Raw genomic sequence first — 15,420 nt, forward strand, 5'->3', positions numbered from 1 at the left:
TCCAGAACATCTTTAGACTCCTTTATTACTTCACTTGGTCATGTTTCCGGTACATAGAGTTCATTTCAGTAATAAACTAAATCAAACTCAATTTTGCAATTCCCACTTGACTTGAGTTTCACAGTCAGGAACCAGACACACCACGAACAGACAGAAACACACACACACACATCTTCCTTTCTCACATTATTAGGCATAATGGTGTAAAATGACCATGAGTGGCTTTGCGCTGTTAAAGAAATGCCACCATCATGTGGACAGAAGCAGGAACTACAGGTAACACTGTCACAAACCTCATTCAGTATTGTCAGGTTTAAAGTTAAATCCTCTTCAGCACTAAAGCTAAAAATGTTCATCCCTCATGTTATACAGTATAAGTGCAGTACAGCGGTGTATTTTCCATTCTACAGACGTTTACAGCAAACTGTTACACACCGGCTCAGTCATGGAGCCGTCACGTTATAAAAGAGAAATTGAACTTCTGCCAAATGGAGCTCAGCATAAACTAAAATGGTTAATGGAGGCACACACCCATCACTAGACAAAAGAAACAGCGGGAGACAGAGAGACAGATGCAATAATGCAAAGCTGAAGTGGTGTGTCTTGGGATGGGTGTGAGCAGTTGAGTTTGCCAGCTGGAATTGTGGCATGGTTTCATTTGTCGGTTAGCTGTTGCTAAACAGGCTGTGGCGGCTAAGGGCTGCCTACCGTGCCAGAATCATAGAAAACAGCACCGTAATGGTGGTGAACAGTAGGGCGGGGACAGCTGGTTTATTGTCCAATGATTTTGCTGACAAATGAGTCCAGCTCATCATCATCTTTGATCCCCACAAAATGGTCGACGACGTCACCTCCTCGCATGGCGATTACTGTCGGAACGGCAGACACCTGGAGAGAGACCAAGTTGCAACTTGTAAGACAAGACTGATAATATCATGACTTAACAACATGCAATACATCAAGATCTGTCACTGCAAATTATGCCACTTGAGCAAAGTTCTATCAAAATTTTTAAAACTGCATTATATACAAACAACAAAACTCAAAGTTAAAATGGCAAATCAAATGCAGTGTGTCTCACCCCATATTCAATAGCCAGGTCTGTGTGATCGTCAATGTCAACTTTTGCCATGGCAACACGGCCTTTCTGTTTTGCAACAGCCTTCTCCAACCTTGGCCCGAGGATCTTACAGGGACCACACCAACTAAAAAGACACAAACACAACCAACGTCAATGTGTTCTTTAAACGACAGAAGTACCCAATTATGAGAAGTATGTGAACATCTGCTCCTGAAGATTTTAAAACACGGCGCAAATCAGTTCGAATGCCTGTCGCAATTCAATTAATCTTTAATAAAGCAGAATAATGGAACAGGTGTTACTAATAAAATTAATGATGAGTTTGTTTGATTCAAAGGTCCCAGTCTGCCATGACAGTGAGCCAGCATGCACAATTCCAGAGGTGCTTTCCACTCAGCTAATTATGCTTCGTCCTGAGAATGTTCTAATCCCTTTATTGTGTTTTGGAGGAGTTAGTCTACAGCATGACTGTAATGCTGGAGATTTGGCCAGCTATCTGTGAGAACAGGAATTACAGTGTTTAATCTGGATCATGAATTAATCATAAAAACAAATCCTTTTCTACTTTTTCTTCATCAGCCTAAAGGCTTAACTTTTTTCTTCTTCTTCTTCTTTTCTTGCTTTCCAAATGCATCTTGGCTCATTCAAGAAAAAGCAACCCAAACATTCCTTGTACTCAGCTAAACACCATCCTGAGCCTGAACATGACAGACTTGCTGTACCTGTACTGTCTCCTAAACTAAATATAGAGTTTATTTAGAGCATTTTTTAAAATCACTTTATTTATCTTTTTGTTCTTCCAGTAATAAACTAAATTGAATCGTCTATTGGTTATTTGTACCAGTCTCATTCACTGATGATATCATAATGATGACAGATTATAGCAATAGTCATCAGGTGTTTATTTAAACAGTTACTACATTGTCTCTTCACATAATGTGTATCATGAGTAATTGTCGTCTCATCAAAATGACGTTGGAGTGTGTGAGGATGGCCTGTTTGGTAAATACAATTCCTCTATCTTGCTATGAAATGTCAAAACATCTTGTATAAAAAAAGGCTCAACAAAAAATAAAACAAATTAGAAAGGTTAAAGTTGGCTTAATGCACAGAGCAATTAGCTACTTATTCAACCTTTTGGTTCAATTTTGAAATACTACAGTCTAAAACTGAAACAGGACCTGTACAACAGGTTGTGTGACTGAAATTGTAACTGTTCTTTGTTAACTTTAAATTGTAACTTTCTCACTAATTTCTCAGAGACCTTTGAGCTAACACTAGATAGGAAGTAATGGTGACCAGATTAAATTAAAACCATTAATGTCGTTGGTTTTTTATTTGATGCACTTCATCTACCTGACCGTTTGTAATGGGACGCATGTGGCATGGATCCCAACTCTCTAGATCCAGATGAGATGTACTGCAGTTTACACACACTCACGTCAGAATGCATCTTAAACAGAATTTGTGTCGTATAATTGAAAATCTTGGGAGATGAAGACCTCTCTATAAGACACAGTATTTACAGTGCCTGTCTTTCAGTAGCTGTTGTGCAACCTCACATGACTTGTGAGAGGAATCCCCACGGCCAGTCTTGTACATGTGTATTTATTTTTAACAGCAAGACACACACGTGCAACACTTACAGCCATTTAAAGAGACAGGACAGCTGTTAAATGAGGTCTTTTCCAAGGTCAGCACATAAACCTCCAAACAAAAGTCACATAACATTTTTAATACAGATACATAATTAAATAAAAAAAGTATATAACAGCCGAGAGAGATGAGCAGCATGAAATTTTTTCTGAGATTAGAAAAGATCCATGATGGAAGACAGATTCTCGAGCTAACTCAAAGAATGATTTTAAACTTAGCAATTATTAACATTCACGCTTCAATTTGTCATCTTTGAAATCCAACCTAAAGACCATCTACATGGGTTTTTATGTTGCTATTTGCACATTCTTCATTAGCTGTCTCTTTAACTGCTTCTTTACCTCATCTACAGGATTGTAGCACTGCCATCAGTTAATCAGTCACCCCGTTATTCAATCAATAGGAAATGTGTAGATTCTAATTGTTATTTGTGATTAACTGCTTGAGTAATTCAAGTAAAATGCAAAATAATATATTGCTTGTTGTGCTTGAATTCTTAATTTGATCATATTTTTTAAAATAAATTTTAGAAACACAAAAAATAATCGAATCCCACATTACATTTGATGGTCTCCCTGGGGTACTCACTGTGCATGGAAATCAATTAGTACAGGCAGCTCGCTGTTGATGACCCGCTCCGTGAAGTCCTCGTGGTCCTGAACATTGAAGGAAACTTCCCGGCGGGAGGTGAGGGGAAGGGAGCGAGGCAGAGTGCGCGAGGGAGAAAGGAAGGAGACCCGAGGTGTGGCGGACTGCAGGGAGGTGGAAAATGAAGAGGACGCTGTGGCGACAGTGGATGTTGGGAGGCAGCGGATATCTTTCGCTGAGAGCGACCAAATTCTGCGTACTAGCAGCCTGTGAGCCATCTGTGTCAAAGACATTAAAATAAAAGGACAGAAGAAGAGGGTGGATTAATAGAGTTCATTGTGATTTCAGGTCAGTTTGACACTAGTTGAGGTAAAAGCAGAGAGACTGCTCAATGCTTTTACTGTACCACAAAAGAGGACACTTATGTAAGGAGGGCATGTTTACAGTTATTCTGTATATGGAGGGTGTACATTGGGTGGTTGTGTTTTCCTGTAGGATTTATGTGTGTTTTTCTGAAGTACAACCAAGGTTCAACTACATCCTTGCATGAACGTTACGTCATGGTAGCCAGAATTGGGTGAGCATAGCCAGAACTAACATATCTATGAAAAACAGGTCTCATCTGATTTAATATAAAGAGCCTGAATTCAGTTGGCACCAGTTATATGCAAGGACTAGGATTAGACAGAACATTACTGTGCAGTAAAGAGTTTTAATAATAGCTTGATTTGGGTTATTTCTTCAGCAAAAATGCCAGAAATCCACTGGTTGCAGCATAACTAGGTAATTTCATTAAAACACAATTGAGACTGTTTTAAATCACTTCTTGTTGCAGCCCTGACTGAGACACTATCACTGCCTGGAAATTAAAATAGTTTTGCAGCCCTGGGGACCGTTAAATTGGATCAGTAGCTCACCCACTGGAGCTGGATGAAAAAAGTTAAGTTAACACGTTACACTTTTTTTTCTGCTTCTGTTACAATAACGTTACTCATCACTCCAACAGCTAACTTGCACTTTGAAGCGTTAGTTTTGTATTTTGGGGACCTTTCTGTGACTGGTGAGTTAGCTAGTTGACTCCTCAAACACTTTAGCAGCAAAACAACATAATCAGCAGCTGCTGAACCTTCGTGCTGACAGTCTTCAGGAGCTGATGTAATCGAGGTTAGCATCATTAAGACTGTTTCTCTCTTATCACAGCCATGTTGCTCTGCGGTTATAACACACTCACGCAACAAAGATTAAAAAAACAACCACGCTTTAAAACAGTCACATTTGTCTTCATGAACATGTCCTTGATAACACCTAAACTTGGTCGGAGGTATCACCACAGCTCCTTATGCTTGCTGCGTATCTACCGGCGGCTCGTCTCCTCCATTAACCTACGTTACGTATGACTTTGCCCTCTTCGTCCTCCTCCTCCTCCTCCTAACCTTCCCCGCCGTCGCCTTTTCTCGTTGTGAAACACACAAACCCTCAAACCGGACAGTTTCGCATCACATTCCCGAAATGTCACACAAAGCACAAAGTAGTTAAAACAGTATTGTCCATGTTTACCTTGGTGTTTAGCTAGCGTTGATCTTGGCCTCGCGCACCAATGAAGTGCTTCCGCTTTGGTGCCGCAGATAGAAAACAGACCGACGAGGTTTTATGACGTCTCATGAGTAGCGCCATCTCCTGGCCAGGCTGGGAAGCACACGGTGGCCTGCTTACTAAAAGCCATGCACAAGGGAGAAATTCATCTTTGAAAACAAGGAATACATGTATTATTTATGTAGTATTTGTTGTCAGGGGTGAATAGTAATTAACTGCATTTATTCAACTACTGTATAAATGCAGTTTTTATGTAGTTTATTCTTCTGCTCCACAATAATTTAGAGTTAAATGTTTGTAGCCTACTTTTCTTTACTCCACTACATCTATCTGATAGATTGAGTTAGTACTGTACAGATGAAGAATTTTATAAAACACAGTAAATGACAAATTATACCAGTAGCTCAGGAGGTAGAGCAGGTTGTCTAGTAATCAGAAGATTACTGGTTCATATCCCTGGCTCCCCCAGGTGCATGTCGAAGTGTCCTCGAGCAAGATACCGAACCTGAAATTGCTCCTGATGAGCAGTTGGCACCTTGCATGGAAGCCTCTGCCATCAGTGTGTGAATGTGACAAGTGTTGTAAAGCGCTTTGAGCGGTCAGGAGACTGGAAAAAGCGCTATAGAAATGCAAGTCCAATTAGCTCGTAATCCTCATCACTAGATATCTTAGAAACATATCCCCTTTAAAACATCCTATAAGCACCTCAAATTTTATAAAACATGTTATATTTCTTTTGTTTGAACCCTTCTAATGAGATAGATAGAGCAATAAATAGTACAGAGGCATACAGTCCTGTAAAGTCAAAACTTGTGGTTTTTACAATGCAATTTTCAAATGAATTCATTATGTTATGTAGTGAGCTGAAGAGGTGCTGGTAGGTATTATGTTTGGACAGAGCCAGGTTAGCAGTCTTTACACTAAGCTAAGCTAACCTTGCCAGCTGCTGACAGTAGCTTCATGTACAACAAACAAATCTAAACCTATATAAAAAAACACGTTGTAAGTTGTCTGTATGATACTTTTACAGAAAGTAATGTAAAACTTCAAGCTGTATCTTTACAGGTATTTAATGTATTGTGATAAATATCTTGATGAAAGGTTAGCTTTATGCCTCGCTAAGCTAATTGTCTCCTGCCTCTCGCTCCAACGCAGGCATTAAAGCTGCTGTAAGTGATTTTTTTTTAAAATTAAGATAAGTATCAAATTGCTTTATATTCCAACAGTAATCACTGTTATAGAGTTTTTGGTCAGTTGTAAGAGAGGAGGGAGGTGATTGCTAAATGCAAAACAGACAGGAAGTTAGCTTACAGCAGCTTTAACGCAAGTGGTAGACTAACAATCTTCTCATCTGAATCTAGGTAAGAAAGCAAATAACAGTACTTAATGTAAAATTTAGACAACAGACATGTTGTTGTAAGACAGTCTGCCACTATCTGTGATAACATGACCAGAAGAGGCACTCAGGGTTTTCACATTTTCATTTGTGTTATAAACAATGTACATAATAAACAAATAATAAGTGGTGAGTGGATTTTTTCTTTTTTGTAAATGCGTAACATCACCTGCTTTCTGCTCAGGTTTAATTCATAAATTATTGAGAAGGAATCGTTGATGGACTCGTACCTTTCATGTCCAGGAGGGCAACAGGATGAAAGGGAGAGAAAAGGTGGGTGGGTTGTTTGGACTGGAGATGGGTGTCAGCCAAGGCTCGGTGCAAAAAGTCAGACTCAAAGAAGACTGAATCACACAGTGGACATAGAGGACTGCAGATGAGCTGTCAGACAGGGATCATTTTTTCGAGACTGGATTACTAAAGCAGTCTGGTAAATCAGGACCAGATGATGAAGCCGTATGGAGGATGTTTTTGTGGTCACATCTACTGAGAGGCATCATCATGACAACCACAAACATGCTCTTGTGTGGCTGATATCACACCTCTGCTAATGTTAAACTACCTCCATATGCAGTTCTTATAGAGGTGGAGCACTGAAACAGATTGCTTTGATTAATTCAGTGCACAGTCTTTTTGATCACCCTCACTTTGGACTGTTGTGGATGTGCGTACAGGAAGTATCTGAACACTTTTGAACAGGATGCATAAAAGCATTGAGAGTAAAGCTGGAATTGGGAGACCCTCTACATCCAGTCTTCGACCTCCTCCTCTGTTTCGCGGCATCGGACCGCCTGGGTCGTCTGCCAGCCTGCCCCCACACCGACGACTGCGCTCTTTATTCAGCAGGTCCAGAGCTGTGCTGCCGGCAAACACACACCCCACTGAGGTTTCAGATACGCACATTTTTACGAATATACAGACTGACAACCATCCTCGTACAATTATGTGCCCACTGAGGTGCAGTGATGCACTCTCAGAGGATATGACAGTGTTGAATGAACTTCAGCCGGGAGTGGACTCAGATCTGCACAGGAGAGCTGTGTTTAGGTCAGGTTTGTTTGCAGACACACGGTTTACAGAGCAAGAAAGCCTTCAGGTGCAATGTGGTCAGCAGGACAGACGGCTGTTTTCTCACATCTGTCCATCTGCACGGTCCAGTGGGAAAAACAGAGGCAGACAGGGCAGACTGGTGACTCCACTACAGACATCAGAGGATCCAGCAGCGATCAAAGAAAAGCAGCAGAAAAGGAGAAAGCGGAGCTATAAGGTGGACTGCACAGGGAAACAGAAATATGTAGTGCCATCACACACTGAGAGAGAGGAGGATGCCAGGCTCTGTGAGTGGTTACAAAGTCTGGGTATTGCAGATAGCCGTGACAAGGACTCCATCACCACAAACAACCAACAGCGGCTGTTTGTATCCAGGTGCAGGAGGGTAACGGGGGAGCAAGAGACAGCGGCAAGCCACAGGAGAGACAGACGGCCCCATTTCCTCCCTCCCATCCGTCAGTCGAACTCCCTCCTACATGTGCCCCTCCTGCTCCCTGAAAACTCCCCCCCACCCTCACCCTGCTCCTACCCAGACGCCCCAACCCTTTCGCTACCTATACCGCTGCTGCGGCCGTTCTCATCAAGAAGGAAGTCTAATGCTGTCGGTCAGCCAAAGAAGGGAGAGCGCTGACTTGCTCAGGTCTACAGACTGTGGCTGTGTGCTAACATTAGAGTTTCAGATTTATGTCTTGTGATGTTCTCACTGGCTCTTGAGTGATTTCTTTGAGCATATTAAAAGCATTATGGATAAAGGATCTTTGTATGTTATTCTTAATTTCATCTTGATTGATCCCTTATACATTCACTTAATCTCTTTTTGATTAGATTAATCAACAGGTGGACACACTAACACAAACACTTTGCATTATTATGTCATGTCTTTTTCTCCTAACATTTTTCATAGACCTACAGGGGAACAAATAACATAAACACCTTGCAATATGTTATAGAGCAGTGATTCCCAGCCTGGGGTGAATGTACCACAAGGTGAACTTCTGCAGTTGCCAGGGGGTACGAGGAAAGGTTGTACAGTAGCACAAAAATATAAAAGGGAGCAATAATTTAATTTAAAATTCAAAATTGACATATTTAGTCTGCTGTGACACCTGAACATCACATGTTGTGGTGTTACAGATGGTTGGCAAGTGAGCAGAGCAGTTGAAACAATTAGCTACAAGTAGGCTAGCCTCATAACTAAACACTTCAAATAAATAAATAAAAAGTACAAATAACAGATAAACAATTGCAATAGGCTAGATATCACAAATTAATGGATACATATTTTTAGTCGCTAAAAGTAACACATAAATGGTTAAAATAGAAAGCTAACAGAAATAGTTAGCCTGCTTAAAAGTAGCCTAACTTTGATGGATACCTTTTGGAAAGACTAAAAGTAATGAATAATTAGTTCAGTTAGACAGCTAAAAGTCACAAATAACAAATAAATAAAAAAACAAAACTTTAATGCTAAACATTTAGATAGCTAAAAGTAACAGATAAATGGTAAAAGTATATAGCTAAAAGTAATTAATAAATGTTTGAAGTAGCTATCTTAAAAGTAGCTAATGGATATATTTGTGAAAAGGCTAAAATGTATGATTAAATGGCTGAGATAACTGAACATAAACAGTTTTAAAAAGTTAGCTAAAGGTAGGCTATATGGTTAAAACATCCCATTCTGCCAAGTTGTGTTAGCTGGGCTAGCAGGCCTAGGCCTAGCATTAGCTTCTTATGCAAACGTAACCAAACAAACCTCAACAGTGACAGTTCATCTGTATGGAAACATAAGTGTAACAGTAGCCACTTTAAAATGACTAACTGTTTAATAGTATTCAGTTTAAAAATCAGTTTAAATGAACACATTCAGAACGTGATGGGTGGTGTGGACAAAGGGGTGGGGTACTGTGGGAAACAGTCGACAAAGGTTAGGAACCACTTTTGTAGAAATGTTTATGGTAATGCATCCATCCTGTTTATTGACTATGGTGCATGAAACAACTGAAGTTGTTACAGAGTTGAGACAGATGTTTACTTCAGGCTCAGTGTGTCTGGTCTGTTGTTTTTCTGTGTCATGTCCTCAGCTCTCCATCAGAGGGCGCTGTCCATGGAACAGACAGGAGGTGGCGGGGTGGATGTTTATTAGACTGTGGCGGTTGGGGCCTGAACAGAGCCGTACTCTGTGTCCCTGCTGAGGTGGGATCTGTGTGTCAGGACCAGAACACACGAGCCTCAGTCTTTCTTACCGCTCGCCTCACGTACCCCTCCTGCACATGTTTACCCTCAAACGCAGCCCAAACTGTTTGTGAGTGAGGCTCTTTTTTCATCGTTGCTCGCCCCCCAGCCCTCTTTCCGCCAAATAAACATTGCACCGGAAATTGCAGGGATATCTGGGATTTTTGAGAGGTCCCGGTGGAAAGGAGGCGAGGGCTAGAACAAGGGTGCTCTCTGTGACACCTTGGAGGTGAGGGGAGGGCGAAGACGCAGAAGGAAGGGGGGGGAGGTCCAGAGGGGAGGGTGTGACCTTGCCTTGGGTGGTTGATGGGGTGGGCAGCATCAGTAAGATGCATATATACACTGACAAACAGGTACAGGTGACCCAGTTTCCTTTGACCCCATCAGGAGCGCCAGGGCCTGGAGTGCGTGCTAAGGCTGACCTCCCTCATCACAGAAGGGGCTGACCCAGGCCAAAGGTCAGGAGGAAATGATACTCTGTGACGCAGAGCAGACTGTACTGCGTGTCTCCTGACAGATAACGACTTCCTGGGATCGCTGTAAACCCTGCACCTGACCGACCTCCTCTTGAGGCTGTTTATATCCACTCCCATCCCGGCTGCACGAGTTGTGAATACAACAGCCATTGATGAGGCTGAGGTTTCATAACAGCACACTGACAAAGCTCGCATGAATGGCTGGGCGTGTGCTCTTTGCGTACACAGAACACCACCACCCCCTCCCGCCTTTGTGCGTGAGTTTTGTCCCGGCTCGCTCCCCGTAAATCCAGACGTCTTTATTTGATAATAACAGATTGGTGGCATAACTGGTGGAAAAGCACACAGCATAGAGCCTGTTGAGCAGATTGTGCCAAGTGGATGATTACAGTAGATGACCTTGTATTTACTTCAATTAGTGTGAAACTGTATCCTCCATGATTTTTTACTCTCCTCACATGTCCCCCTTTGTCGCCATCTTTTTTTAAATGACTCCTCTCTTTCTGTCTGCGCTCACCACTGGCCTGTAATTCGGGTGTTCTGACCGTCAGTTCTTTATGTACACCACGTCCTGATTATAGTCACACAAGCCAAATGCAGCACATATATACACTGTATATATATATATGGGGACAACCGGAATTGTACAAATAGAAGTTCAGATGAAAGCCTGTCACACGTGTCCTTAATGGATTGAGGATGTGAGGATCTTAAAACACAGGGCTGTGTAATGTGTGTACGTTACGATGAGCACGCAGCCTCACGTCCTGATGAGAGTTCGAATTTGTGAGCCTGTAATATGGAATGTGTTTGGATGTGGATGACACACCTGGCAGCTGTACGAGTGTGTGTTCCCTCCCCGTCTCCTTTCCCCAGCTCGACTCATATACCGATCTATGTTTCAGTGTTTGGGAAGTCAACAGTAGAGTTCCTGTTCTTGGTTTAAAAATAACTTTGGGACTTAAATTCCTTGTCCCCCCTCCTCTTCTCATCCTTTCTTACTGGCACTCTCCTAACCTCTCCCTTTGCTTGTTTTTCTTTCCCCGTTCCCTTCTGTTTTGGAACAGGCTGTGCAGTCTGCGTCTTTCTTTTTTTTCTTTCAATCAGCTCGTGTCTGTCCATGCTGCAAAAACACACGTGAACATACACAGAAAATTCAGAAAAAAATTTGATTGTGCTTTTTATGTAACATAGTTGATCGCCATTTTCAGACACAAGACACAAGCATGGAGAACAATAAGACAAATAGAGAAAAAGTGAATAAAATCCATGATGATGACAACAACAGTGGTAAAAGTACACAAAAAACAGCAAAATTAGGGTGAAAAATAAAACTGGGCTGGGAGGCACCACCGTGTCTAACACCAGCTCGCTAACATGCTCATGTTAAGCACAGTTGTTCTCAAACTTACTTTAGCATATTTGCATGCTAACATTTGCTGAGAACCTTTTTTTAGAGGCTCATCACACCGAGACGCTCTGCCGTCAAAACCATTGTGTTCCTATGATGCCGTGCTCCTGGTGTGCACTCCTCTGTTGCGTCACATTTTTCTAGTGGCTTTTGAATACACATAAAAGTTAAGATAATTCAACTTGTCTGTACAAGTTGCAGAGTTTTGTGGCATCTAGTGGTGAAATTGCAGATTGCAACCAACTGAACACCCCTCGCCTCGCCCTCTCCTTCTCAGCTGCTTCAAACGCCAAAGGCCCAGTCTATAGGCAGTGTAGAAACATGTTGAGGCAGCATGGCAGCCTCTGTAGAGGAGGACCTGCTCCCACTCATTCTTAGGTCACAAAAACACAACAAATCTTAGTTTCAAGTGATTATATATTAATGAAAACATAATTATAAATATTATATTTCATTTCTGCCCCTAAATCCCCCAAAAATCCTTCACACTGGACCTCAAATGGAGCTTGTAATGTGCACCACCCACAAAATAATAAAATCTTGATAGTAAGACAGAACTTCTTTACGAGTCATGCCGCAAAACAAAGCTGTTCACTTTAGGTAACTATTTATGCAACATATTACACAATATATCAAAAAAGCAAGTCTGAAATGAAATAGATTTTTTTTTAAAGATTGTTATTTTGGCATTTTTGTTGTTATTCAACAGTCAATGAAAATACAGACAGGAAACCATCTGATGCTCTTCCAAACAAGTCAGACTATGAAAAATGATAATAACTTCCCTCTTTTTTTGCGAGCCACTTCCCACTTTGATACAGTACAAAGTGTTTATATAAAAAGAGTCGTCTGGAGTGATATTATCTAGAGTGGACAGAGGAGGGAGCTTCAGGCTTTGACATAATGCAGCTTTGCAGCTAAAGACATTTTAATAATGACTTGCTGGAATTCCATATGCAGCTTTAGTTTCCTGACACGACGAGAACTCAGTCTAATGATAAAGATCTTCAATCCTGGAAGGAAAAGTGCCTCACGTACAGCCTGTGTGTACCCGTGTACACCCGTATTAATGTGTGTGTTTGTAGGCCGTGCTGTATGAAGAGTGAGAGGAGTGTCGCAGCAGGTGTGGCAGGGGCTCTCCTAAACAAACACTCCACACCTGTCTCCCTCTGCCTCTCCTCTCCACCTCCATTCCTCCTCATGTACAAACACACTCTTTCACACACACACACACACACACACACACACACACACACACACACACACACACACACACACACACACACACACACAAAGCTCAGGGCAAAGAATCAGAGCTGCTTTTGTTCCACTGACCTCACTCTACTATCCTGTTCTATCTACTTTCTAATATTTCCATGGCTCCGTGCATGTGCCTCACACCTCTCCCTCTCTCCCACCCTCACCCCCAGTCTGACTGTCTGTCTTTTATTTCCACTGACTTGTTTTTCGAAGGTTTGATCTGTTTCTCACCTGCCGCTGCTCGCCTTTTTTCCCCCATCACCCTCTCCCTCCTCCGACCATTCCTTTGACTTTTTAATAGTAGTGACAGGGAGGTTTTCCAGTGAACTCTTAAAGCAGACTTGTGTCACTTTAACCATTACGAGCTGACGTTCGCTGTCAGCTCAGAATGTAAAGGTCACGGTGTGGGGCAACTTCCCAGTAGCAGTGTCTCGTATCCCCAAGAGCTAATGAATGCCTCTACTTTGGTGTGTTGGAAACTCTGCATGTTTGTTTATTATGTCTGGGATGGAAGCCACCAGGACCAAAGTGGAGGAGACACATTCTTTGATGAGTCAATGGAACTGAAATATGAATACAACAACAACATATTTCTCCTCCTGTACGAGTGTGTGCAAACACACACACACACAAGCTTCAGAGAATCCAGCGTTTTTTTCTTCATTTTCTCTCTTCGTGTTGGGTTTGTTTACACGGCCCTGTTACATCACCTCCGCGCTCTGACAGAGAGAGACGGATTGTGTGGGAAGAGGATGGAAGTTTGGTGAATACATAATTTTGCTCTCTGTGTAGGCCTCTGTGTGTGTGAGAACATTCTGTATGCATTGTACTGTACGTATGAGGGTGTGTTGGCCACAGGTTGTGCTTCAAGTATCACCGTTAAAAGTCACAGCAGCTGTTTTTCTGAATACACACCATGCAAGCTTTAAAAAAATCCAAGTGGTCGTTTATAACAAGACTTATTCTGAAGGTTCTGATCATCTGGATAAAATATATTTAGTCTATTGCACAAAAAAAAGAAAATGTTTAAACCAGTTTCAGGTTGTGACTGTATGTCCTATCTAAGTAGCTGGTCCACCATTTTGGTCCACTCCGAAATATCTCAATAACTATTAAATAGATTGCTATGCAATTTGGTACAGACATTCAAGGTTCCCAGAGGATGTATGCCACTGATTTTACGTCTGGGACAATCAACCATCAGGTTCACATTTGTGGTTTGAATTAAATTTCTCAACAACCATTTGATAGAATTAAAGGGGCACTATGTAGTTTTAAAGAAGAAATTCAAACTCAAAATGTTTGTATTTTTGTATTTACAACATTTATAAGGTAAATATTTATTTTTTCCATAACTGAATAAACAAGCTGTTCTCAGATGAAAATAAGGTCCCAGAACACTGTTTGAAACTAGAAAGGTGGCAGGGTCTGCCACATGTAAACAAAATATAACAGTATGAAATTGTGTTGTCCTTTAAGGTCAGTTTGCTTATTTGTTTTATTAAGTCATGAAAACAAAGAGAGTTTGTTTATTTGGTTTGTTTGGGCATAAAATTCAGTCAATGGAAATTTCTTCCCCAAACAGCATAGTGCACCTTTAATCACTTTGAAGCCCAACATAGATTCTACTGGCTGTCTGTCCCTCTGCTCCGGTCTTTTAGTCCAATTAACTGCACAGAAAGCCATATTATTTTCTCTAATATCTGCATTAAACATTCTCCAGAAGGCAGCAACACCACAAATATGGCAGAGAGATAAAGTTGAGTGAAGCCAAGCAGGCAGCTTGCAACTAGCTCTCACTCAAAGAGCCCACGCGCCTAATTATCCGTAACTTGAAGCCTTCATATAATTTAAACAAGTGAGTTGTATAAATATTCATCTCTCAGTGGTCATGAAGGGATAAATTAGAGACTAAGACCATTTCTTGTACCAGGCTGTAAACTGTATTTAAACAGGTTGTATTTATGGTGTAATGTTGAGCATTTTAACATGAACTCTAATGGGGATTGACTCACTTGTCAATAGCCTGGAGTGGCTATTCAAGGAAATGCAGTTGTTGGTACTTTCGCAATGGCTTCATTTCCTAGCCCCGAGTTTGCCGCTTAGTTACAACGTTATACTATATTAAAAGGCCTCGCTGAACTGACCCTAGTGTGGCTTGTAATTACTGTTCGGTACTGTGTGTTTTTACGGTGCGTTGTTGTATGCATACTGTCTGTTATATGTAGTGTCTGTCTGACAGGTACAGTGCTGTGAAAAAGAATTCCCCCCTCTAATAAAGAGCAAAAAAATGATATGCTGTGAGAGATGTAATGAAAAAAATCTCACCATCAACCAAACATTTACTCTTGTCTGCTATGTTTCTGCGAATATGACAGCAAAGTCGGAAAGTGGTGTACCAAACATTTTGGCTGACTGTCAAAGTTGTTTTTCCGCCTTGAAGGGGTGTTTGCGTTAATTTTCCCTATTGGAAACACATTTTTTTGGCTATTCTGGCACCATATAAGTGCAAAATAAGTTCTAATAAGCAAATGTTATCATGCTAACAAATGCGTAACTATGATTGTGCATGATAAACATTGTACCTGCTAACTAAACATTATGGGCATGTTAGCATGTTAGAGTTAGCATTTAGCTCAAAGCACTGCTGTGACAGCCTCACAGAGCTGCTGGCATG

The 15,420-nt window shown here is 41.3% G+C and overlaps 1 protein-coding gene across 2 annotated transcripts; it reads right to left on the reverse strand.

Moving 5' to 3' along the window:
• On the reverse strand, positions 1–4,967 carry txn2 (thioredoxin 2). Of its 2 annotated transcripts, XM_073494171.1 has the most exons (4): positions 4,883–4,967; positions 3,326–3,603; positions 1,082–1,205; positions 1–888 (listed from the first exon to the last, which is right to left on the reverse strand). In XM_073494171.1, the coding sequence occupies exons 2-4, from the start codon at positions 3,601–3,603 to the stop codon at positions 772–774; spliced, it is 519 nt and encodes a 172-aa protein (XP_073350272.1). In that variant the 5' UTR covers positions 4,883–4,967; the 3' UTR covers positions 1–771. The 2 variants fall into 2 exon arrangements, with proteins under 2 accessions (XP_073350272.1, XP_073350271.1); XM_073494170.1 differs by lacking the exon at positions 4,883–4,967 and having other exon boundaries at positions 683–888; positions 3,326–3,618.
• Positions 4,968–15,420: the final 10,453 nt, after the last annotated feature.

The sequence above is a fragment of the Pagrus major genome, chromosome 23, assembly GCF_040436345.1.
Source record: "Pagrus major chromosome 23, Pma_NU_1.0".
NCBI lineage: Eukaryota > Metazoa > Chordata > Actinopteri > Spariformes > Sparidae > Pagrus > Pagrus major.

What these genes read in the sequence shown, in the direction of transcription:
- txn2 (XM_073494170.1), bottom strand. Translation starts at nt 3,618, where the DNA reads ATGTCTTTGACACAGATGGCTCACAGGCTGCTAGTACGCAGAATTTGG. An exon ending in CTAATTGATTTCCATGCACA is followed by an intron (nt 1,206 to 3,325) that starts GTGAGTACCCCA and finishes GTGTCTTTTTAG; the next exon opens with TTGGTGTGGTCCCTGTAAGA. An exon ending in ACCTGGCTATTGAATATGGG is followed by an intron (nt 889 to 1,081) that starts GTGAGACACACT and finishes GTCTCTCTCCAG; the next exon opens with GTGTCTGCCGTTCCGACAGT.